The 27640-nt window shown below is 38.8% G+C and overlaps 1 protein-coding gene across 1 annotated transcript in view; it reads left to right on the top strand.

Moving 5' to 3' along the window:
• The first annotated feature begins 11039 nt into the window (after window positions 1-11039).
• LOC126379112 (multidrug resistance protein homolog 49-like) overlaps window positions 11040-27640 on the top strand; it is a 67517-nt gene continuing 50916 nt past the window's right edge. Inside the window, exon 1 of the mRNA XM_050027720.1 lies at window positions 11040-11265. Within this exon, the coding sequence (XP_049883677.1) occupies window positions 11167-11265 (99 nt within the window). The 5' untranslated portion in view covers window positions 11040-11166. The remainder of the gene's footprint in view (window positions 11266-27640) is intronic.

Consider the following 27640-nt stretch of genomic DNA (forward strand, 5'->3'; position numbering starts at 1 on the left):
TAGGTTTGGGTTAGGTTTGGGTTAGGTTTGGGTTAGATTTGGGTTAGGTTTTTGTTAGGTTTGGGTTAGGTTTGGGTTAAGTTTTGATTAGATTTGAGTTTTGTTAGATTTGGGTTTCTTGGATTTGGTTAGGTTTGGGTTAGTTTTGTGTTAGGTTTGGGTTATGTTTGCCTTCTGTTTGTTTTTTTGGTATGGGTTTTGTTAGGTTTGGGTTGTGTTAGATTTGGGTATTGTTTGGTTTGTATTCAGTTCTTTATTTTCATATTTCATATTATTGTCAATGAAAATTCTTAATATCCCTCTACTGCATCAAAATATCATAGACACCTTCCTTTTTTATTGCTTCGTAGGGTAGTTCTGGTCTTTCCGAAAATTTTAAGACCACTCCCGCGTCTCTAGGACGCCGGGAACGCAAAAAAATCGCCCCCCCGCCCTCCCTGTTGCGATTTATTAGGAAGCCACGGTCACATATCTGCATAGAAAAAACCACTCACAATTTTGTCAATTATTGGATTTCTTCTTTTCTTATTTATTTACTTATTTACTTATTTACTTATTTACTTATTTACTTATTTACTTATTTACTTATTTACTTATTTACTTATTTACTTATTTACTTATTTACTTATTTACTTATTTACTTATTTACTTATTTACTTATTTACTTATTTACTTATTTACTTATTTACTTATTTACTTATTTACTTATTTACTTATTTACTTATTTACTTATTTACTTATTTACTTATTTACTTATTTACTTATTTACTTATTTACTTATTTACTTATTTACTTATTTACTTATTTACTTATTTACTTATTTACTTATTTACTTATTTACTTATTTACTTATTTACTTATTTACTTATTTACTTATTTACTTATTTACTTATTTACTTATTTACTTATTTACTTATTTACTTATTTACTTATTTACTTATTTACTTATTTACTTATTTACTTATTTACTTATTTACTTATTTACTTATTTACTTATTTACTTATTTACTTATTTACTTATTTACTTATTTACTTATTTACTTATTTACTTATTTACTTATTTACTTATTTACTTATTTACTTATTTACTTATTTACTTATTTACTTATTTACTTATTTACTTATTTACTTATTTACTTATTTACTTATTTACTTATTTACTTATTTACTTATTTACTTATTTACTTATTTACTTATTTACTTATTTACTTATTTGCTTATTTACTTACTTACTTATTTACTGCGATAATATTATTAAAATAATTAAAATTACATTGAACACTGAATCTTTGTAAAATCGTTAGTAAATACAAATTCTATTTAGCTGTAAAATAGGAAAAATAGATTATATTCACAAAGACATTGCATTTAAAATATTTTCACAATTATTAATAGAAATAGAAATAGAAATGTTTTATTGCGACCATGTGTTAGTACAAATTGTGGTGTTATAAAAATACAGAGGTAAGTATTATAGTATCAACACGGACCCGGTAAGGGCACTGCAACTGGTAGAGAGGACAACATACCTAATTATTAGTCAGTGATACAACTTGTATTTATTATACTTACTATATTTTAACAATATTATTGCACTTATATTTTAAGTATTGTTTTATATGTTTATTATGATTTAATTTATAAAATATTATTAAAATTTGTTTATTTTAGTTTATCATTTATGTATTCATTGACTGTGTAATAGCTTTTAGTGATAAGTAGTAGCTTTAGTTGTTTTATAAAAGAATTAACGTTGGTTTCATTTTTAATAGTATCCGGAAGGTGGTTATATATTTTGATTGACATAACTAGTGGGCTATTGGTGTGCAGAGTTAGATGGGAGGTGGGTAGCATCAGTCTGTCTTTATATCTTAAGGAGTGACCAGTGGACATATCGCCTCGTCGTTTAAAAAAATTAGGATATTTTCTAACAAATTTACAAGTTTCTAATATATAAATGCACGGCAATGTAAGAAGTTCGTGTTTGCGGAAAAATGGTTTACAGGAATCCTTTTGTTTTATATTGACAAGTATTCGGACAAGCTTTTTCTGTATCGTAAATAGTGCAGGTGCTTCTGTACTGTTTCCCCATAATATTACACCGTAGCTTAGCCAGGAGTAAGCGTAAGCATAATAAGTTGTGAAAGCTGTTTCTAGGTTTGTGGTCTTTTTAACTTCATTCAAAGCATATGAGAATTTAGAAAGTTTATTTCTGATTTTTTTAATGTGTGTCTTCCAATCTATGTATGTATCTATATTTAAACCGAGAAGGGTGACATTATTAACTACCTCTAATTGTGTGTTGTTAAATGAAATATTTACGTGTAATGGCTGTTTTTGGTAAGGGTGGAATGTAATTATTTTAGTTTTTTGAAAGTTAATGCAAAGTCCGTGATCGTTCATCCATTTGACTGTGTTGTTTAGTATTTGATTGATTTTTGTATTTAATCCTATAGCATTCTTACATGAAGTCATTAATGAGATGTCATCTGCAAAGAGCACGCACGGTTCTTTCATAGTCTTGGGAAGATCGTTTATATAAATTAAAAACAATAGACACCCTATCACACTTCCTTGGGGTATTGAAGCATTAATGATTTTACGTTCAGAGCGGATTCTAGATATCTGTAGTGTTGAAGTATTGTAATGTTCTATGTCCACGTATTGTTCTCTATTTTTTAAGTACGATGTAAGCCACAAATGGGCGGATCCGCGAATTCCTATTCCGTATAATTTATTTAAAAGTATTGGGTATTGAACTTTGTCATAAGCTTTGGACATGTCTAATAATATTCCAACCGCGTATTTTTTATCGTTAAGAATATTATATGCTTCTTGCATGTATTTATACACTGCTAAGGTGGTGGATCTATTTTTACGAAAACCGTTCTGGCATTCGTCAAATATTTCGTATTTTTCGCAGAAGGCATATATGCGGTCACACAACGCTTTCTCAAAAATTTTGGAGGCTGTCGGCAATAGGGAAATAGGTCTGTAATTTGTTGGGTCAGTTTTTGAATTCTTTTTGTGGATGGGTTTAATTATGGCTATTTTCAGAAGATCAGGAAAGACGCCTTCTTCAAAGGATTGATTAATTAACATACAAAAGGGAAGTGTTATTTCTTCCGCTATCTGTTTGAATAGAGCTGGTGGCAGTTCATCTATTCCGTAACTATATTTATTTTTTAGATTTTTTATTATTTTGAATACTTCAGTAGTAGTTACAGGGCTGAGAAACATAGTATTAGTGGTGGGGCGCAGCACGGGCCTGCCGGCCGCTCCCGCGCCTGCGGTTCCAGTGGCTGCGCCTCCCCCGCCCGTCCCCGATGTATTCTGCTCCTCTCCCACAGACGCAAAAAAGTTATTAAAAGTATTAGCTATATGTTTTGGGTTTGAACTTAAAGTGTTATTTATTTGCAATTCTATATTTCGTGGTTCTTTTTTGGGTTTTTTGTTTGTCCTTTCGTTAATTATATTCCACATTGTTTTAATTATATTGGAAGACTTTTTCATTTTGTTTGTATATTGTTGTCGTTTTGAAATTTGCACGGTACGTTTTAAAAGCTTTTCATATTTTTTATAATAAGTTCTAAGTATTTGATTATTAGATTGTAATATATGTATTTTTAATAATCTTTTATTTTGACAAGAAATTTTGATACCTGTAGTTAACCAATGCTTTTTATATTTAGGACGTATTTTTATTTTTTGCTTAGGTATACAATTATCTAGAATATGTATAAGTGTATTATGTAAAGCTTCGTAGTTTTCATTTATATTTTTATTGCTTGTTATTATATTATTCCAGTTTATTTCCTGTAGTTTTAATTTATATTTAAGTATATTTGTGGTATTAAATAGCCGTTTTTCTGTACTCCAATTTATATTTTTTTTTGCTTGTTGTATATACATTTGTAGAACTGTACCTCTATGGTCAGAGAAACCGAAATTTTCTACAGTAGTTTTTAAAGTTTGGTTAGTAAAATTAGTAAAGATCAAGTCGATGCATTTTGAAGTATTTTCGGTAAAGCGCGTAGGATGTTTAATGTATTGTTTGAATCTGTATTCTGACATTAGATCTAAGAAATCATTTGTTTGGCTATTATTTTTTAAGTAATCTATATTGAAGTCTCCTCCTAATATTATATTTTCATTGGAATATTTTTTCTTTAAGTGATTAAGTATTTTTTTAAGATTAATGTTAAATATATTTTCCTCTCTCCCATTCCAATATATGTTAACTAATAGAATATTTTCTTTAATAAGTTTGACCGCACACAATTCTAGATTAAATTCTGTAGACATATCAGTAATATCGTTTCTTTCTTCGCATTCAATATGTTCCTGGAGTAGAGTGAAGACGCCACCCCCTGCTCGATGTGGGCGACAATAGGACGCTGCAATTTTATAACCATCAAATTGAATAAGATCTAATTTTGCTTGAGACAACCAGGACTCCGAGATACATATTGCTTGGTATGTAGGGTTTTGATCAATAAATGCTTCCATTATGTGCTGCTTGTTATTTATACTCTGCATATTTTGAAATAATATCTTATATAGTTCGCCTGGAGGGACGAAAATTATTATTGTTACTTGTGTTTTCATTTTGTTGCCATTTGTTATTATTTTGCGGGTAAGTTTTTTCCTCTTCTCTTTTTTCAGGGATTTTATTTATGTTTACTTTCTTCCCTTCGACATATAACTGGTTTTCGCGTATTATGGCATACAAACCATTCTTCCGTGCTTTTATCATTTCTTCTAGCAAGTATTTTCTTTCTCTTCGTGCTTCTTCATCCAAGAATTCTGAGATAAACAATTGTGTCCCTTTGAAATAGTATCTATTTTCAAGTAAATGTCTCGTCATTCTTTTGCTAATGAGTTCAATTACTAGGGGTCTTTTCTTATTGTTCTTCTTTCCAATTCGATATGTGTCTTCTATATATCCCGTTATATCCACATTTAGTATGTCCCGGAACATTTCAACTAACCTATTGTAAAGCTCGTATTCTTCTTCCTTGAAAAATTCTGTTAATCCGTAAATGACAATCTTTTTGTTATTAGTTTCAGATGCATAGTTTTTCTTTACAGGGGCCGAGAAATTTTGTATTTTCATAGTAAACTCTTGTATTTCCTTCTTTAGTTTTTCATTTTCTTCTTGTAATGTTTCTATTTTAGTTTCAATTATCCGTATTTCTTCTACTCTATTTTGATTTTGCGTAAACAGGACTGACGTGTCATTTTCGATGTCTTCTTTAAGTTTTATTATAGCTTTATTTATTTCTGTTTGTATTGTATTTTGCAGCTCTGAAATAATAGAAGTATTGTTCTCTTTAAGTTTTTGGGTTATGACATCACTCAAGTTTTTGAGAGTGAGTTCCTGATTTATGCTGCATGGATTAGTTTCTTTCAAACTGAGTGTGTCTCCAAGCATACTCAATTCATCCAAACTCGTATCGCTGCTGCATATAGTCGATTTTTTGGTTCGCATCGTAATATTTTCTCTTCCGTGTGTTGAGGATTGAGGTTGGACGTATTCATCATCTCTTTGTCTTACAGGTGTGCTTGCATGTCCTTCTTTGGGTCTTTTACTTAAGCATGCCTGGCATACCCACTTGTTACGGTGCTCTATGGTCATCGTGTTATAATAGCGCTTACTGGAAACATTGGCACAATCCAAGTCATATTTTTCGCTGCACTGCGAACAAGTGAGATATTCACGGCCTGGTAGCTCTTTAAAACACCCAGCGCACAACATTTTCATAGTAGTACAGTAGCTGATTAGTTTACTAGTTTCATTTATTGTGTATGTAGCGCCCTCTAACGGGACTTGTTGTAATTTACTTGGATGTTCGTTTATCAGCTACTGATTATCACTAGTAAGATTTGTTTCTTGGTAGTTCAGCCGGCTAAGTATAGATGGCGTTGTTTTCAAATATTTTATGTGACTTGATTTATTTTACTTGTAATTTAGGTTATTATTAAGTTAATATTGGCCCCGATTCAGGAATTAGCACCATTATTGTATTATGTATTGCAGTTTGTTTAGAGTTTGAAACTTAAAAATATAAAATCCGTGATAGCAAATATAAGGTATTTGTGAATTAGAATTCGATATTATAACCGATAAAGCCCGTGTCAATTTGAGTTTTTCACATCACAAATATTCACAGTTCAATCTATAGTTTCGTCTCACTTTCACTCACACAGCACATTTACTAAGATATTTACATTTTTACCACAAATTATAGTAAAAAAAAGCACTTTAAGTAATAAAATAGAATTATTAATAGTCCAAACGATGTTTCCTTGCGCACAGTAGCGCCCTCCCTAATATATTTTAAACATCATACATAATATTGCGGAAATTAAGTAATTTAGTTCGAGTCAACTACACGACCTAGTTATAAGTAGTTTCCAAAATATCCGATAGATGACACTAGCGTACAAGAGATGAAATGATACAAACAATCATACTTACATAAATAGAAAATTAAAAAAAAAAAATCTGACTCAGACAGGACATGACCTCGCAGCTATATGCTCCAAGTCTTAAGTTTTAAGAGTTGAGACGAATCGACTCAATTAACGTATAGTTTTTATAGTACAGACTCTGTTCTCAATTACATTTTATTTATAATAAGAAACTATTATTCGTTTATTGATTACTGTGGAATCTTTCATGCATGGAATCACGCGGTTATGCATATCAGGGTGCACAGGCTCAAATCTAAATGTAAATTAATTAGTCACTAATAAAGATTCACGCACTTTATACATAGTGAACTATTTTTAACTATACGTGATAAGTGTTAAATAAGGTAAAAAGCAACCCCCTCCGGTTGATTGAGGGGAGGCCTGTGCCCAGCAGTGGGACGTATATAGGCTGTTTACGTAAGGTAAAAAACAAATTATCTGATTTATAACTTCAAGAAAACAAATTAATAATAATTGTTTTGTTTTTGTACGTATCTACCCGGTAAAAAAATACTTTACTGTGAAATAATTAGGTTCATAATTAATTATTACGAAATAATGATACAGGGTGTCACATGTTTGTACATTATTTACCTATAAGAACTGTAGTACCATGTGACATGCAGTAAATAAATAAATAAAATATTGCTAAATTATTTAGTGGAGCAGCGTGGTGGAGTATGCTCCTTACCCGCTCCCTCCGGTTGATTGGGGGAGGCCTGTAACGTGCCCAGTGGGACATATGCATAGTACCTATGTATACCTTATTGGATTTGGTCAATACAAGTAAAGCGCCGATGGAAATATGAACGCCTGCCGCTAATGTTAGAGCAACGCAACGTTTGGTGTTTTATGATACGGAGCTCTCACAGGCTCTTCTCGTTCGTCTTTTTTTTTGACGTGACTTTTTGTAGATTTGCCGCAGATGGCATTAACTACTTGGCCGGACAAATGGGGAGCGCTGAAGGCTCTCACTCGATACAACGTTTAAGACAACAGGCCTGAGGGTGCCCAGTTGGGCGCGAACCTCGGCTCAGGGCGTCGTCTGAGAGGAAAAATATTTGAAAGAATTAATCGACCCTAGTGGGTCGATAGCGATAAGCGCTGAATGAGGGATATCGTCGACCACGCCGGCGTGGTCGGTATCGGGGTCCTGAAGTGTTTGGTGTCGCGAGCTGATTGGCTGCCTCTATGGCTAGAGTAATCGGGTAGTCGGGATCGTATATTACGTCTTTCGGACGCCGATACTTTTCAGTACCGTCCCTAAGCGTCTCGTTCGTCTCCGATGCTAAATCATAATGTCATTCCGTGTTTAATAATTAAAAATAAAAAGTGTAACAGTCTTGCGTCTCGCCTTTCTTATTTCTAAAAGCGCCTGCGCGAATCTGTCGCGCAATTCCTTGCGTTGTCATCGCCTTGTTAACCTCGTTTGCGATTATTTGTCCGGCCAAGTAGTTGATCCCGTATCCGGGAATCCACAATAAGTCACGTTAAAATAAATAACACAACATTACACCACGCCCATATACTAGCAAGGGTAGTCAGAGGTAGGGTAGGCAGTCAGAAATATATTTTATTTAACCCGCAGTGGAGCAGCGTGGTGGAGTATAAAAACAGCGATATATAAAAATCCGACATATATTTTGTACGACACCCGCCGACCAGTTTTTGTGTAATTACAATAACTAGTACCTATTATTAGTAAGTACCATAAAAAGTAGTTAAAACCCGCGCAAGTTGTTTTATTAATAGAGTAGGCACTTCATTACTACATAAGTGGCCTTTGGTTTTAATCCGAGAACCGTGGTAGGCCCGTTGGAAGAATGCTTGCCTTTTACTTTGAGGTCGCAGGTTCGAATCCAGTTTTTGAATACACGTTTGGATTATAAACGATCATCACGTGCTCAGCGGTGAAGGAACCATCGTGAGGAAACCCACATTCCCGAGAAATGCATTTTCGGAGGTATGTGAATGTGACCTAACCTTTTCCCTTCGCGGGTTGGAAGGTCAGACGGGCGGTCGCTTCTGTAAAAAAACGGACCCGTCAAATCTTCAGGTTAGGTAAGCGGACCCTGTGGAAAACGGGATAATGCTGCTAAGCCATTGCATCAAAGTGTTGTGGGTAAGAAACTAATTGTATAATATAATGTATATTACTAACAAATCGTAAAGGAGCAGAACACATGAAGACATCTTTCAGTCATGTTTTTTTTTTGTTTTTATAGCATTCCCTGGTTAGGGAAACTCACAAAGAGAAAATTAAATCGAATAAAATTCTGTCTCGGACGGGAGTTGAACCCGCACCACTTGTCAAGCCGGCACGAGCGTGTTAACCAATTCAATCAGTCTTTCAATCAATTTTGATAAGAAGAACCAACTAAGATGGATATGACGCACCGTATGATAACAGGTGGTCGGCACATCGCCCATATAATGGTCCATCGTGTTAAAGGACCTCTGTCGGTTTTCCCGACACGCCCGGGAAGACGACCAGCTGAACGTGTTCTGGTCCTCATTAGCTCCCGCTCCAGCAATAGAAGAATTTTAACAATTAAACTCAATAAATAAGGGATTATCAACATCACAGTAATGTAGAATATATTTTACCTTATTAGTAAACAGGAAACAGGACAGGATGGGACATCATCATTATGTGACAATAATTAACTATGTCAACATAAGGAAACTGTTCACATGATATAATGCGTTTTATAATGCAATTTGATTTTCCCCTCCGGTTGTTTGAGGGGAGGCCTGTGCCCAGCAGTGGGACGTGGACTGCTTATGTGGTTTGCCATATTAAATAAAATAAATAAATAAAAAGAGTTTATTTCGGACATGTTCCATAGTGGTTAGTAACAAGCAATAAACAACTTAATCTAGTGTTAGTAATAGAACGATAAAAATAAAATAACATTTACACACGACACGGCCTCCGTGGTCCAGTGGTTGAGCGTTGGGCTCACGATCCGGAGGTCTCGAGTTCGTATCCCGGTGCGGACATCACCAAAATCCCTTTGTGATCGCTAGTTTGGTTAGGAAATTACAGGCTGATCACCTGATTGTCCAAAAGTAAGACGATCTGTGCTTCGGAAGGCACGTTAAGCCGTTGGTCCCGGTTACTGCTTGCCGGTTAGTCTTAGTACTTAATAGGTAATTAGTTTTTTACCCTTTGGGTACGCAACCCTAAAAATGAATTTGGGGATCTTCCTTTGCCGTTAACGTCATAAGACGTGAAGGATAAACAAATAACCGCCAGTGTGGCGGGGCGGGGCGCGGGGGGCGTGACGTCACGGTGCGGTCGCGGCGTGACGCCGGCGCGGGCGACGTACACACGCGGTTACTCATTCACACGTCAAAAAACAAAAATTAACAACAAAAAAATATTATAATTAAAACACATAATGCTTCTATGCTGTTCTCGGAGCAAATAAAAAACATAGAACACGTTCAGCTGCTTGTCTTCCCGGGCATGTCGTAAAAACCGACAGAGGGATTGCGTCCTCTAACATGATGGACTAATGTTATGGGCGATAGGCTGATCCCTTATCACCGTAAGGTTCATCATATCCATCTTAGGACTTCGTATCAACAGTGGCTGCAAGTTGTCTTTGATTACTTGTGGCTCTGCCCACCCCATTTGGGATTACGGGCGTGAGTTTATGTATGTATGTATGTAAAACACATAATAGCGGGTTCTTACCGCGTTTAAAGCAGAGATATGAGACTCCCGATATTTCGACACTGTTGCAAGTGCCATGACCACGGGATGACTGATGAGATTGGAGTGGATAGTCGATGTCAAATACATAAACAAGCGACAAAGAAAGAGGGTAGGCAGATATGTCTGCCCGTAGAAAATTATGGATCTACCTACTCCTCCAGGTTTCACCCCCTTCTGCCCTTATCCCCCTCCAGGTGTGGTCGGCACAACATGTATTCCTCTTCCATCCATTTCTGTCAGTGGTCATCTCAGTACTCACATCTTTCACACCTTCTTTACAATCCATTCATACTTTCTTGGGTCGTCCCCTACCCCTTTATGCCTTTCATTCCTCCTCATCACATGTCCACACCATGCTAACCTGTTGCTCCTCAATTTTCCACTAACCGGCGGTTCTTGTCGAACATCTCAACCGACTAAACTACTGCAGCTACTCACAACCTGTATAACCAAGGGAAAGAAAGTATATTGAATATAACTTCAGTAATTTGGCTGTTTGCCTAAAATGCGTTGCCAGCTCAGGTTCCCAGGTTAAAAATTAAGACAACACTGTCGACTGATTGGATAGCTTATGAAAACAGATCGAAGCTGCACAGACGAAGACGCTGCTGGCAAAAAAAAAGTGACCCAGGGTTCCATTTTTCCTTTTGACGTTCGGAACCCTAAAGAAAAGGTCAGTTGTCTAGTATTGTTGTTTGTTCTTCCTATAGAATTAAGCAGAAACCTCAAAGCGTCGCAAAATTTCCTATAAGCACGCGACGCAAAGAGCGTGCTTTCCTTTAAACAGGTATTTTATAGGACCCACGCGGCTAACGGCTTCAGTTTCGCGCCCGCTCGCGGCTCGCGTGCACGTAAAAAGACTTTATAAAAAATATAATAAAATAACAAAGCGCGCGCGAAAAGTGACGTTGAAAAAAAATATTTGTTTTATAGTTTTATTTAAAGTAATTGGTTTTATTTGAGTGATGAAAGGTCAAAGCAAGAGATTTGTTAACCACATGGGTAAGGCGTACGACACAGAGATGGGGAAGAAAGTCAGCGATAGTATTGGATTTTTTGACTTGGTACGTAAATACCTTTTAATTTTATATTTTTTTAATTATTTTCTTTACCTTCGCCTGTCCTTACAGTCTAAGATCATGAGACCACGCAGCCTAAACAATTCTTCGAAAAATATGAATATTATTTTGAAACGACGTTTTATACATTGAAAATATTAAACTGTTTCAGCGCCAATGTCACATATTTTGGTTTTAAAGCCAACTTGAATATTCGGAGGCATTTTTTATTAAAATTGGGTCTCAAAATGATCACAATATCGGCACAGAAACCAGTTTGGCTGTCACTCGATGAATTTTTAATCGTTTTTATACAGCTACCTAATTATCAATATCATAATGGCGTTGGTATCTCGCCACACAGCCGCTACTTCAGGTTTCATTGTTGACAAAGTTTAGTAGATGTGTTAGGTACAGAAGTTACTATACTAACATACCTAAATAAGTATTTAAAACATTGAATGATGCCGATTCTGGCGAAAAATATTTTAAATATTGCCATCTTTTATTTATCAAGTAGGCAGCTAGGTTCAGAGCTGTCAACTAAATTAAAATTAAGATTTTTTGAAACGTCTATACATATAAAACATTTTTAGGTACCTAGTTTGTTGAATGACTTGCCATACTTACCTAATTAATTTGTTGCTTACTCTTGCGATAATCTGTCTGCCTTACTTTTGGAATACAAAAGATAAATACGTTCCACGATGGACCAAAGACAAAGCATCTCTAAACTAGACTTTGCTGGACTGAGAGTGAAGAAGTGAGAGTGAGTGAAGAGTGACTGAGTATGATGTGATTCTTTTGTGTGAGATTAAGAGTAAGAGATGTAACAAACGCGTCCAGACTTTGTGAATTTACTGAGACGTTCGTCATTCTCCAGCTAACACGTTGAAAGCAGACCTAAAAGAAAAAAAATACAAAATTCTTCTTCATCTTACGCGCTGTCAGAATTTTCAATTTTATAAAAACAACCTAAATCGGTTACGAAGCCAAACTCCGTTCTTTTGTTTCGTTCGCCGCGTAATTCTCATTTCCGTTCCCGCCTTTTCTGTTCATTTACTTTTTTTTTCGAATTTTTTGGCCTGGTTACATAGAATCGCTCCGATTCGATACTCGACTGGATCGATATACTAGCACTCGTTCCCAAAATGGGAAGATTCCCTGCAGTAAAAAGGCGGAAAACTTATGTAAAAAGAGCTTTATAACCTAACCTTTAGACAGATGTAGTCAGTGTATAAGAAAGAACAATTTGAAAAAGAAAAACAGTCGGTGTCTTTACTATTAAAGATTTTTTAGAATGGGAACATTCCATGAATCGATTCTTTGGGAAGACTTGATCCAGGGGCGATCGATACACAAGCATTTCATACTGGAACGCATTCACTGTATCATTATCATCATCATCAGCCGTACGACGCCCACTGTATACTTACTAGATATATGCATCATATACAGATCAGGCGGGTTAAAATGGCCGCATCGAAACAATTCATCTAAGAAAGCAATATTGCTAGTATTTGACATTAATTTCGGTTTAATTTTGACATTTGTTTGAATTGCGCACTTACTTTTATATGCGCAAATTTCACTCTATCACGATAGATGATAGATGAATTGCTTCGATGTTGCCATTTTAACCCCCAAGAAACAACAAGAAACAAGAAACATTTATTGAGAAGCTGTGTAGGTACATACATGCAGGTGTCAAACATTATGAAATTGTCTCAACAGCATGTCCATGTCGGACGTACAATATTACAAATAATGTCAGTATTGAGCATCAAGGAATTAAGTAAGTACCTAATAATTTGTCACATTATAAACATTTGTCAATTTTAAATATCATTGTTGTTGAAAATATTCATTCAAGTCATAAAATTCCATATCAACTAGCCAATTTTTAGCCCCAGAACATAGTATGGTATATAATGCTGTATATATACCTACTTCAAACCTACCCTTTAACCAGTCACATCACGGAGTCGGCTTAATGGCGACATAAAGATCGAAGAATTTCGCAAGGACAGCAGGAGAACCTGGTGGTGTAATGGTTAACACGCTCGTCCTGGCTTGAGAAGAGCTGCGGGTTCAAGTCCCGTTCCAGTCAGAAATGATTTCGAATGAATAATGTACAGTACACCCACTCCTCGCCAGCTATGTTCAAGTCCCATATAATAGGGGGCGAGCCTATTGCCATTAACCGGACACAAATCCTGGTAACCACGCTATCATTTATCTCATCATCACCAGCCTTTTAACGTCCCCACTGCTGGGGCACGGGCCTTCCCTATGGATGGATTAGAGAGATCGGGCCTTAAACCATCACGCGGGCCCAGTGCGGATTGATGGTTATTAACGACTGCTAATGCAGCCGGGACCAACGGCTTAACGTGCCTTCCGAAGCACGGAGGAGCTTGAGATGAAAACTTTTTTTTTTGTGGTCACCCATCCTATGACCGGCCTTTGCGAAAGTTGCTTTACTTCAACAATCGCAGACCGAGCGCGTTTACCGCTGCGCCACCGAGCTCCACATTCATCATCATCATTTATCTATGACCCATGAAATAAGGCAATGTAAAAAATGAGCCATGAAACTACGGGCAGGTACAGACAGGTCCAACAGCGATGTATATCACATTATTAAGTATAATTATTGTCGTATCATACACCAACTGGTTGTGGCCAAAAAAACGTAAACAATCTGCCCGCCGATGATGACAATTCGCCGGATGTGACGTATGCAACCAGAACTTTTTCTGTTTGCCGGCATGTTACAACGCAGTATTATAACGTATTACGAATACCTCATCACCATCAATTTAAGAGCCACGCTCTTGTCGGCTGCCGTATCGCCGTCTATAATGGTCGAGACAACTGTGTAAGTGAAAACTGCACTTGAGATAAATTAATAACTCATTGGTGCAAATATAAACAATTACTCGCGAAATGCGATACAAATATAATAAATAATGAAATACGAGTCAGGTAACTATAATACCTTTCACTGCGGCAGTGGGAACCCCGCAGGAAAACTAAACGATTGACGCACACCGACTCCTGCGCAACAATGAGATCTGACAAATACTGTGCTGTAGGTACCGAGATGTGACTCATTTTGGGTTCACTTCCTTATAAAAAATAGGCACTAAAAAGGTTTGAATTTTCCACGCTACTTAAGTAATTACTATACATCATCATAAACTTGGCAATTTACCATTATACTGCGGTTCACCACCTATCATACCTATTGTCATACAATAAAGAATAATACTTCGCACACAACGGTCACTCCCCGCACCGCACCAATTCGTACCAAGCGCCGACCTCACCCCCTCTGGGTCTTACTTTAGTCTTAAACGTCTGTAAGCTGCTTCCTCCCTAAAACTTGTGAAAAGTCCCATATAAGATTCCACTCCCTCTTCGAGGGGTTGGAGGCAGATTAAAAAAAATGCTAACCGATTTTTTTATTAGTACCTTTTTTTTGGTTTCTACTTTGAAAATTGCGGGTACCATACAAACTTCAATCCCTATTTTAGGCAAGTGGGGGGTTAGAAAGAGACAAAAATCGCCTATGTCACTTTACATCCCTTCAACTATCTCCACTTAAACAAGTCCCTTATGGAGTGGACAGAGCCGCTGGTAATCTGCAGACAAATCGCAGCCGCTGTTGATGCTCATCGTGGTAGAGGACACAATCCCTGTTGTAACTTAATTTTTTTATGAACTAGACGAGTACCCGAAAGTTTCGGGATTATTTATTTATTATTTCTTTACATTTCACGACTTTACAGCGCAGAATGCGCCGTGAAACTTTCAATATAAACAATTATATAATTAGACATATGAAACTTAAGTGTAAACAATATAAAAACATATTTAATTTTCACACATAATTCATCTCGCAGAACTTGATTGATGTTTCCAATTCAAATTCAAAAATATCTTTATTCAGTAGGTAACATAGTTACACTTTGAATCGTCAATTTTTACATAACGAACGTCTCATCCGCCTAAAACTACTGCAGCTTCTCACAACCTGTATAGCCGAGGAAAAGAAGCTGCAATAAAAATCGCCTATGTCACTCTACATCCCTTCATCTATCTCCACTTAAACAAGTTAATGCGTCCCTCGGTTTTGCCGCGAAAGACGGGCAAACACACAGACAGACAAACACTTTCTCATTTATAATATTAGTGTGGATTAGTATAGATCACAATGTAAGCCAGTCAAACGTTGAGGTTTTCTCTCCTTTTGTGTTCTGTCGCAGACGGCATTAACTACTTGCCCTGTGTCTCTGACAGAGCAGAGGTGAAAGGACTCGGCGGCCATAAATAAATCTATACCATTAGACACTCACAAAAAACCAACCGTAACAGATCGTGTTAACAGGAAATTGACTCGAGTTTAAATAACTATACACTGTTTTAGGCTCTGCAACTGTTTTTTGAAGTGACGTATTGTGCACTAGTGACTCGACCCGGCTTCTCCTGGACACAATGTCAACTCTCAATCTTCTTCTTATCGTGTGGGTTGTGAGGTAGAATACCAACCTCATCAGCCCTGGTGTCAGGGTTATTACTGAGCCGCCAACTCTCAATTATTTATTTCATTCCATGTAGTACAATGGGGTGTTACATGGGCATAGGAACTAAAACATGGACCCTGTAGGGCACAGCAACGTTGATGTTGACCTTAGTACCCTAATTGATATACAATCATCAGTTTTTTTTTAACGAGACTTATTGTAAATTTGCCGCAAATGGCATTAACTACTTGGCCGGACAAATGAGGAGCGCGGAGCTCTCGCCGGGTACCAAATTTAAGACAACAGAACTGAGGGTGCCCAGTTGGGCGCGAACCTCGGCTCAGGGCGTCGTCTGAGAGGAAAAATATTTGAAAGAATTAATCGACCCTAGTGGGTCGATAGCAATAACCGCTGGAAATCTTCGTTAGACCGACGTGATATTAGACCAATTATCTACGACCCAACAATGCAGATTAATAGACACCAGGGGGTTAAAAAAAAGGTCTCGACGAATTGAGAACCTCCTGCCTTTTTTGAAGTCAGTTAAAAAAAACCACATAGAAGCAATTCATTTAAAAGCAATACTTATTGCTGTGACATTTGCGCATATAAAAACAAATTTCTAATAGCAATATTGTTTTTTTTTTTTGATTAAATCAAATCAATTTATTTGCGAGAACGCATAGTATACAAAAAAGGTGGTAAAATAATTCGAATAACAATGTTGTGATGTGTACGGCCTGCAAACTGGCGTACAAATATACATAAATAAGAATAATAAAGAAATGGTACATTGAAATGAGAATTATTGAAAATTATAAAATTATTTAAAATTATACTTATTATTAAAAAAATACAAAATTTAATTATTTTAATGTTCAAAATATTCCTTCAAATTTTAACAATTGCTTTGTAGCGGACCCAACTAGTTGGCCACCTAGTTCCGCTCACATGCAACAGATGGCGCCACATTCAATAATGCAGTAATAATGCAGTCTTCAAGCGGTCGTGAAACGCGGTATCGGAAGTTTACACGGCAAGACGCATATATACAACTTCCAACACAATACTGTTGGATCGTTGATCCCTAGTCACACTACCAACTTGTGGCTAGCGGGGTACTATGCTCAGTTCGGTACCCCGAAAACATCCTTTGGCGGCAGCACACCCTCACCGCCAAAGCTTCAATATGGCCTATTTATCGCCCTGGTCTCTTCAAAGTGTGTGTATCACCTTCACCGCAGCCCGTGACCTCGGCTGCAGATTAAACAGTTAGTGATGATACCAGCCATTAGTAATGATGATGACCAGACCGCAACGTTGACGTAACAGGAAAATGGCGGACACACTCACTAATATACCTACTATTATATACAGAGTGTTAGTGACATCGTAACGAAAACTTTGAGGGATGATTCAGACAATGATTCTGAGTTTTCCGTCGCAAAAGTATGGAACTGAAAATAATAAAAAAAAACACTAAATTTTTTATTTATTTTCCGACAGGAAATTCCACTTCTTTGTGGTTCCCATAGACCCAGAATCATGTTTCTCAATAAGAAACATAATAAGAAACAGCATAGGTAAAGGAACAAATCCGAAAATAGGTCTTGCGTTCCATGACATATTTTATGTTTTTGCGATTACAAACTTATTTGCGGTTAATAAACGAATCGCGTCCTATGTCGTTGTATGGAGACAATCGTTTTTCAACGGTAAAGTAAATGCCTCCCTTAGATTATCTTTGGCAGATTTGGCTTTGATTATAACGACAGTACGGAACCCTCGGTGCGCGAGTTGGACTCGCACTTCAGCGGGTTTTTTTATTTACTTAGCGACATTATACTATATATTATGTATCTGTGTAATCAGACTATTTTTTTATTGATATAAATTATTCTTTTTGTTACTATAACACGAGGGCCTATATCCATATTAGAACCACTCAAAAGTGTCTCCATTACTGCCCTACCCCACAAGGGCACGCCGTGAAGCGCACATAATTCTATTAATAACATAACAAACGTGCTAAGAATCCTTAAAAAGACATAACAAGATCATAACAACGTGCGATATACAACTCTATGAACCTGATGTAAATACATATTTAATATTTACACACTTATGTTTGTTTAGCGGACAATACTAAAGTAATGGTGATTTCCTTTGATTTAAAAATATTTCAACCGGAGGGGATATGGAGCATACTCCACCACGCTGCTCCACTGCGGGTTGGTGAAGGTGTTTTTACGGCTAATATTCGGGACCAACAGCTTAACGTGCCCGCCAAAGCACGGAATCACCTCCGGTTGATTGAGGGGAGGCCTGTGCACAGCAGTGGGACGTATATAGGCTATTTATGTTATGTTAAACATATTTAAATTCACATACATACATAATAAATAACGTCACGCCCGTTACCCCTAATGGAGTGGACAGAGCCGAGGGTATTCTGAAGACAACTTGCAGCCGCTGTTGATACGAAGTCCTAAGATGGACCATCATAATGGCCCATCGTGGTAGAGGACACAATCCCTGTTGTAACTTTTTTTTTTTTTTTATGAACTAGACGAGATCCCGAAAGTTTCGGGATTATTTATTTATTATTTCTTTACATTTCACAACTTTACAGTGCAAAAGCGCCAATGCGCCGTGAAACTTTCAATATAAACAATAATACAATTAGACATATGAAAGTTAGGTGTAAACAATATAAAATTTAATTTTCACACATAATACATCATCTCGCAGAACTTGATTGATGTTTCCAATTCAAATTCAAAAATATCTATATTCAGTAGGTAACACAGTTACACTTTGAATCGTCAATTTTTACATAACGAACGTCTCATCCGCCTAAAATACTGCAGCTTCTCACAACCTGTATAGCCGGGGAAAAGAAGCTGCAAGAAAAACCTCGACACAGGGCCCTAGACGTGTCGAATTTGCGATCTCGAGTCGAGATTGCATTCCCCACACTAGACCACATTACATTACCATTAAGTAAACAGTTGAGGAGCTCGGTGGCGCAGCGGTAAACGCGCTCGGTCTTCGATTGTTGAAGTTAAGCAACTTTCGCAAAGGCCGGTCATAGGATGGGTGACCACAAAAAAAAAGTTTTCATCTCGAGCTCCTCCGTGCTTCGGAAGGCACGTTAAGCCGTTGGTCCCGGCTGCATTAGCAGTCGTTAATAACCATCAATCCGCACTGGGCCCGCGTGATGGTTTAAGGCTCGATCTCCCTATCCATCCATAGGGAAGGCCGTGCCCCAGCAGTGGGGACGTTAATGGGCTGATGATGATGATGATACAGTTGATAAAGAGCAAGCCACTAAACAACCGTGCCTGTAATGACCGCGTGTATCACTCACTTGATTTAAAACTTAAACACTGGTTCTGCTGCTTATTATTATTCTGTTAACATCTGGTAGACTTAAAAAAAACTATCACAAAGCGAGTTCGCATTGTGAATTAATTATTTGTACATAGACAGAAATACACGACTCACTAACATGAGCGGGATACAACGGATTAACGTGTCTTACGAAGCACGGATCATCTTACTTTCGGACAATCAGGTGGTCAGCCTGTAATGTCCTAACCAAACAAAATAGGGATCACAAAGTAATTTTTGTGGTATGCCCCACCGGGATTCGAACCCGGGGTTTAAGTCCTAACATGAAAAGTTGATAAGGGTTATTATTATTAATGTTTACTAACACAGTTGTCTCGACCATTATATGCGATACGGCTCACATATCACGTTGGTCTAACATAAAGCTCGGTGAGGTGTGGGTACTTAGTTCATCTTGCGATGGATGTACCTGTGACTACCCCGATTGGGATATAGTCGTAAGCTGATGTTATGTTATGGCCTTATGGTAGAATTTGCCGCGTTTAGCGAATGTGGCCTAACGCCAAACAGCCGACAACCCGAGCGAGCGCCGCAGGGTCAGCCGGCAACCGGTTTGTCCACTCCTTGAACTTGTCCCGGCACCAGCTGACCGCGACAACCTGTTACACGCACGCTCGTCGCGGACCTTACACTCATAACACACACCTTAACCCCTAATGGGGTGGGCAGAGCCATAATCAAAAGTAATACCTGTCATTTTCTTATCTACTAAAAAAGAAAGGGATGGATAATCGACAGGCATAAAATTTATGGAAGACACGTCAATTTAAGGCAGAAAAAAACAACCCTTCCAAAATTTTATATTGCCTAATAACGCGACGGAATTAAGTTGACAGCACACGTCGAACGGGTAGCATATGAGCGAGGTGCCTATTTCATTCGCCCGGGTTATTCATTCATTTTACCGTCCCTTTCCGGCATCATAGCTGTAATACAAGTATTCATATACTTAGTCAGCTATGGTACCTACCTATTTATACCTGTGTCCAAGACTAAGCTATTTTAAGGACAGAATTGTACCTACTTTTTTGGCAATAAAAATTATTATTATTATTATTATTTTTAACGTGCCCACACACAACCTGCGGCCTCGCAGCCACCCGCTGCTGGCCATGTCGGCGGCGCGCACTGTGGCGCGCACACACTCGCCACTCCTCCGTGCTGTGCACATGCTTAATGCACTCCTTGCATCAGCACCAGAGTGTGGTCTGTTTGTGAGTGAGTGGACGTATGTGTGTCGCGAGTGTATGAGGTTCTGCGAGAAGATGAATGATGTGTGAAAATTAAATATGTTTTTATATTGTTTATACCTAATTTTCATAATGTTTAATTATATTATTGTTTATATTTAAAGTTTCACGGCGCATTGGCGCCTCTGCACTGTAAAGTCGTGAAATGTAAATGTAAATAAATAAATAAATAAATAAATAAATTTACAGATACGTTAATGAATTTCATTTTCTACGGATACGAAAATGACAGATATAAGTTAAAATAAATTTAGGATGTGTCTGCAGGAACCGGGGCCATTAAATCGATGATCTTTTTATCGTGTGGGTAAGACCATAAGAAGTCGATGATGGTGCTGCACTGTTTTGGGAATAAAGTTATTCTATTCTATGATATAATTGTGCTAATAAGTATTGAAGAAGCCCCGCCCCGGCTGATTTCAAGACGTTACAACCAGCTCAGAAGAATGGACGTTACTTCACGATTGACGTCAAAGGTTGCGCCACTCCACCCCGCTGCGTCAACAGCGCGATGTCGCATTGATCAGTTGTGAAAATCGGAAGTATCGATAGATTCTCGCTTGCCACACACGTACAATGTTATCGTTCTCTATTTATTGACACATCACGAAAAATCGCTCTGTGATCACTAGTTTGGTTATAGGACATTCTTCTTCTTCTATCGTGTGGGTTGTGATGTGGATTACCAACCTCATCAACCCTGGTGTCAGGGTTATTACTGAGCTACCATAGGCCCCTGACATGACTCATGTAACGACTACTAACTTACATCAGTAAGTAATAACCGGGACCAACGGCTTAACGTGCCTTCCGAAGCACGGATCATCTTACTTTTTGGACAATCAGGTGATCAGCCTGTAATGTCCTAAGCAAACTAGGGTTCACAAAGTGATTTTTGTGATGTGTCCCCACCGGGATTCGAACCCGGGACCTCCGGATCGTGAGCACAACGCTCAACCACTGGACCACGGAGGCCGTTATAGTATAGGACATTAGAGGACACCTGATTGTCCGAAAGTAAGATGATCCGTGCTTCGGAAGCCACGTCAAGCTGTTGGTCCTGGTTACTACTTACAGCGGGGTTAAAATGGCCACATCGAAGCAATTCATTTAAAAAAAGCAATTTGACATTTGCGCATATAAAAGTAAGTGCGCAATGCAAACAAATGTCAAATAGCAATATTGCTTTCCTAGATGAATTGCTTCGATGTGGCCATTTCAACCCCCCTGATGTAAGTAAGTAGTCGTTACATGAGCCATGTCAACCCTTGGCGGCTCAATAGTAACCCTGACACCAGGGTTGATGGGGTTGGTAATCCACCTCACAACCCACACGATAGAAGAAGATTGTCACCTAGACGCATGTGTTTAACCGACTTCATATAAAAAGGATGTTCGATCCCCATTACGTACATTGCATAGTCACGCCCGCAATTCTTATCGGGTTAGGAAGGTAATTTTCACTCGAAGACAGAATTCCTCTTATATTATGTATATACGTACTTATTTACACATAAGTAGTATAAATTCTTACTATACTATAATTCTTACATAACATACCTACGTAAACAGTATACGTCAAACTGCTGGGCACAGGCCTCCCCTCAATCAACCGGAGGGGGTATGGAGCATACTCCACCACGCTGCGCCACTCCGGGTTGGTGGTGTTTCTTTTATATTATATTGTAAATAAATAAATATCCATCTACTAATTAAAAAAAAATAAAGTTAATAATAGATCTCTCATGCATATCCAAACGCATGCTTATTTTTATATAATAATAATTACTTATTATAATGATTGTTTCGAGTGCCTCCAATTATACACACAGTTCTAGAACTTTCTTTCTTTGCGCGGATCAGATCGCGTTGATTTTTGTCTGCCTTGACACAAGTCCTTATAAAAAACGCGCGTGAATTCAATGATTCCATAATTATGATTAAAATCATGTACTTCTCACGGATCTGGATCGAATTATTTTAATTACGAATCATCTGCGATATATTTAAAAATAAAAACATACACTTCCAAACCTAACGCAAAAAGGTAAGCAAAAAAATATAGTTAATACGGATTTCCGCACATTCAGACGACGTTGATGGAATACATTCCCGCCCGTGATCCGTAACGGGGTAGGCAGAGACACGAGTAGTTAATCAGATAACTTGCAGTCACTTTCAATACGCAGTTCTGAGGGAGACATGATGACTGGGCACCCGGTGAGAGCCTTCAGCGCTCCCCATTTGTCCGGCCAAGTAGTTAATGCCATCTGCGGCAAATCTACAATAAGCCACGTCAAAAAAATAAACATGATGAACCGTATGGTGACATGACATCAGCACATCGACCGTATAATGACCCCAATATAACATAGACTCACGACTGCATGCCAATTGGGGTAGTCAGAGGCGACCACACCTCACCGAGCGAGCAGCATCGCCGTCTATAATGGCCCATAATGTCGGAAAGGGCACAATCTCTCTATCGGTGTATTATTGTTAATGTTATAATCATCTCGCGATAATAAACGCTTGAACCCGAAATCGATTCGTCACACACACACAATAGTGAAATAAAATGAGTTATCATAGAATAAACAGTAATACTAGATATAGAGCGGACACTCTCCGCCCCGTGCTGATGCCAGCTTGGGGCGGGTCTGGTTTACCTCACCCCCGCGACGGGGGGCCCTTCAGTCTATTTGATCTGTATGGCGCTGAGGAGTAAGCGAGCACGAGAGGACTGTTACCTCCCACCGATCCTCCTCTTCCACAGGTTACTGAGAAAGAGGTACTAGGTATCATCAAAAGATTTCATACCCGAAAAGCCCCTGGCTCAGACGGTATCACGAATCGTGTCCTTAAAAACTTCGGTGCTCCCCTCATCTGCTTACTAACGGCAATATTCAACGTCGCCATGAGCAACTGCGTCTTTCCACAGCAGTGGAAAGAAGCAATTGTAATTGGTATACCAAAGCCTGGGAAACCTAAAAACGAACCTTCCAGTTACCGCCCTATAAGTCTCCTCAACACCATGGGGAAGATTTATGAGCGGCTCATATTTGCTAGATTACGGGACTACGCCGAATCCAATAGTCTTATTCCACCAGAGCAGTTTGGTTTTAGAACCAAACACTCCTGCGTTCAACAAGTGCACCGTATTGTTGAACATATCTCCAGTAGATTAAACTTAAAAAAACCTGTCGCTACGGGAGCGCTCTTCTTCGATGTGGCGAAAGCGTTCGACAAAGTCTGGCACAACGGCTTGATCTACAAGCTTTATTCACTGGGAGTGCCAGACCGTCTCGTGCACATCATACGAGACTTCCTCTCAAATCGAACCTTTCGCTACCGCGTGGAAGGGACGCTCTCGTCACCGCACCCGATACATGCCGGAGTCCCACAAGGCTCCGTCCTCTCCCCTTTACTATTTTCATTGTATACTAGTGACATTCCCAAATCCCCTAATACCGAATTAGCTTTATTTGCGGATGATACAGCCATCTATTCTTCGTGCCGTGGTCGAGTTATGATGACCGGAATCCTCCAACGCGCGGCCAATGCCTTGGGCAAGTGGTTTCGCAAATGGAGAATCGAGGTAAACCCGGAGAAAAGTGCAGCGGTGTACTTTTCAAAGGGCTATTATAACACGCCACGGTCACGCCGTCAACTTAAAATCATTAAGATGTTTGGCAAGCCGATCCCTTGGGAGGAGCAAGTCAAATATCTCGGCGTAGTCTTAGATAGACGTCTTACTTTCAAGGCCCATATCAAACGTGTGCGCGATCGCGCCGCGTTTGTAATGGGCCGTCTTCACTGTCTTCTTAACAAGCGAAGTAAATTGTCCCTTAGGAATAAGGTGAAAATCTACACGACTTGCATCCGTCCGATCATGACCTATGCAGGGGTAGTTTTCGCTCATGCGAGTCCCTCTCAAATCCACCGTCTACAGGTAATACAAAATCGTTTCATGCGAAAAGCCACGGGAGCTCCGTGGTTCCTTCGCAATGAAAATCTGCACATTGACCTAGGTCTGCCAACCATTGCCCAGTGGCTCAAATTAGCTTCCAAACGTTTTTTCGATTCTGCTCCGCACCACCCAAATCCCCTGGTAGTTGCGGCTTCCGAATACATCCCGCTTAGGGACGGTACTGAAAAGTATCGGCGTCCGAAGGACGTAATATACGATCCCGACGACCCGATTACTCTAGCCATAGAGGCAGCCAATCAGCTCGCGACACCAAACACTTCAGGACCCCGATACCGACCCCGCCGGCGTGGTCGACGATTTCCCTCATTCAGCGCTTATCGCTATCGACCCACTAGGGTCGATTAATTCTTTCAAATATTTTTCCTCTCAGACGACGCCCTGAGCCGAGGTTCGCGCCCAACTGGGCACCCTCAGGCCTGTTGTCTTAAACGTTGTACCGGGTGAGAGCCTTCAGCGCTCCCCATTTGTCCGGCCAAGTAGTTAATGCCATCTGCGGCAAATCTACAATAAGTCACGTCAAAAAAAAAAAAAAAAAAAAAAAAAAAAACGAGAGGACTGTCTGTTTCGCTAAAACTAAAGAAAAACTAATATTAAACAGAACGCCCAGTTCAGTACAATTATTGAAAAAAAAAATGAAAAAAAAAATGAAAAAAAAAAAGTGAAAAATGTTTTTATTACCAGAAAACAATACAAATTGGCACATAAAATAGGATGAGTACTTATATTAAAAATATATCCAAATGAACAGAGGTTCCCAAACTAGGCGGAGCCTGTATCTTGGGAAACCCTAAAAAATTAATTATAGTATTTCAATATGATAACATTTTACAATCGTCTGCGCGGTAAGAATTAGATCTGTCAATGTTGTCACATTCATGAGCATAGTGATGTACCAGTCGATATTAGGTCGATCGATTCTTTTCTATCCAACACTAATTAAAAAAAAACCATCTATTTCAAGCAACATAAGGCTCGTATACAATACTTTGACACAATAAAATTAAAACAAAATGAAATGAAATACAATAAAATGAAATAAACTGAAATAAAATAAAATTAAAATGAAATAAAATAAAATAACATAATACCTAACCTATACCAGTCTAAGTAGTATTATAATTTATTCTACAAAACGTAAAGCGCTTACGCATCGGGTCCGTTTGACTGCCAATGAGCACTTGAGAATGACATAACGACCGTGGTCCAGTGGTTGAGCGTTGGGCTCACGATCCGGAGGTCCCGGGTTCGATTCCCGGTGGGGACATATCACAAATAATACTATGTGATCCCTAGTTTGGTTAGGACATTGCACGCTGATCCGCCGAAAAGAAAGGGACGGGTAATCGACAGACATACAATTAACGGAACACACGTCAATTTTAGGCACAAATCTAAAAGGACCTACAAATTTTACATCGGCCAATAACCCGACAGAATTAAGTTGGCAGTACACGTGGTTTACATAGCATCGAGATAAGTACCTATTTAATTCGTATCCGATTATTCTTTTTTAATATTAACGGTTGTCAATCATCCGTCCCTCTCATTTACGGTGGATAAGAAAATGACGGGTATAATTTAAAATAAAATTAGATGGTGTGTGCAGGAATCAGCATGAATACCTTTGTAATATCGATTCAGGTTAGTCAAGCCAAGCTGGTCCACGTGGTCCCATTGTACCGTCGTACGGAATTCATTAGCTTGATTCGTATCACACACCTTATATGTATGTAAGTATATATAAACAAGCTTTATATAATTTTAACAAAAAAAACCGACTTCAAACGCAAAACTAAAAAGCAATAAGTTTTTTTTTTTTTTTTTTTTTTGACGTGACTTATTGTAGATTTGCCGCAGATGGCATTAACTACTTGGCCGGACAAATGGGGAGCGCTGAAGGCTCTCACCCGGTACAACGTTTAAGACAACAGGCCTGAGGGTGCCCAGTTGGGCGCGAACCTCGGCTCAGGGCGTCGTCTGAGAGGAAAAATATTTGAAAGAATTAATCGACCCTAGTGGGTCGATAGCGATAAGCGCTGAATGAGGGAAATCGTCGACCACGCCGGCGGGGTCGGTATCGGGGTCCTGAAGTGTTTGGTGTCGCGAGCTGATTGGCTGCCTCTATGGCTAGGGTAATCGGGTCGTCGGGATCGTATATTACGTCCTTCGGACGCCGATACTTTTCAGTACCGTCCCTAAGCGGGATGTAATCGGAAGCCGCAACTACCAGGGAATTCGGGTGGTGCGGAGCAGAATCGAAAAAACTTTTGGAAGCTAATTTGAGCCATTGGGCAATGGTTGGCAGACCTAGGTCAATGTGCAGATTTTCATTGCGAAGGAACCACGGAGCTCCCGTGGCTTTCCGCATGAAACGATTTTGTATTACCTGTAGACGGTGGATTTGAGAGGGACTCGCATGAGCGAAAACTACCCCTGCATAGGTCATGATCGGACGGATGCAAGTCGTGTAGATTTTCACCTTATTCCTAAGGGACAATTTACTTCGCTTGTTAAGAAGACAGTGAAGACGGCCCATTACAAACGCGGCGCGATCGCGTACACGTTTGATAAGGGCCTTGAAAGTAAGACGTCTATTTAAGACTACGCCAAAATATTGACTTGCTTTTCCCAAGGGATTGGCTTGTCAAACATCTTAATGACTTTAAGTTGACGGCGTGACCGTGGCGTGTTATAATAGCCCTTTGAAAAGTACACCGCTGCACTTTTCTCCGGGTTTACCTCGATTCTCCATTTGCGAAACCACTTGCCCAAGGCATTGGCCGCGCGTTGGAGGATTCCGGTCATCATAACTCGACCACGGCACGAAGAATAGATGGCTGTATCATCCGCAAATAAAGCTAATTCGGTATTAGGGGATTTGGCAATGTCACTAGTATACAATGAAAATAGTAAAGGGGAGAGGACGGAGCCTTGTGGGACTCCGGCATGTATCGGGTGCGGTGACGAGAGCGTCCCTTCCACGCGGTAGCGAAAGGTTCGATTTGAGAGGAAGTCTCGTATGATGTGCACGAGACGGTCTGGCACTCCCAGTGAATAAAGCTTGTAGATCAAGCCGTTGTGCCAGACTTTGTCGAACGCTTTCGCCACATCGAAGAAGAGCGCTCCCGTAGCGACAGGTTTTTTTAAGTTTAATCTACTAGAGATATGTTCAACAATACGGTGCACTTGTTGAACGC

The sequence above is a fragment of the Pectinophora gossypiella genome, chromosome 28, assembly GCF_024362695.1.
Source record: "Pectinophora gossypiella chromosome 28, ilPecGoss1.1, whole genome shotgun sequence".
Lineage (NCBI taxonomy): Eukaryota > Metazoa > Arthropoda > Insecta > Lepidoptera > Gelechiidae > Pectinophora > Pectinophora gossypiella.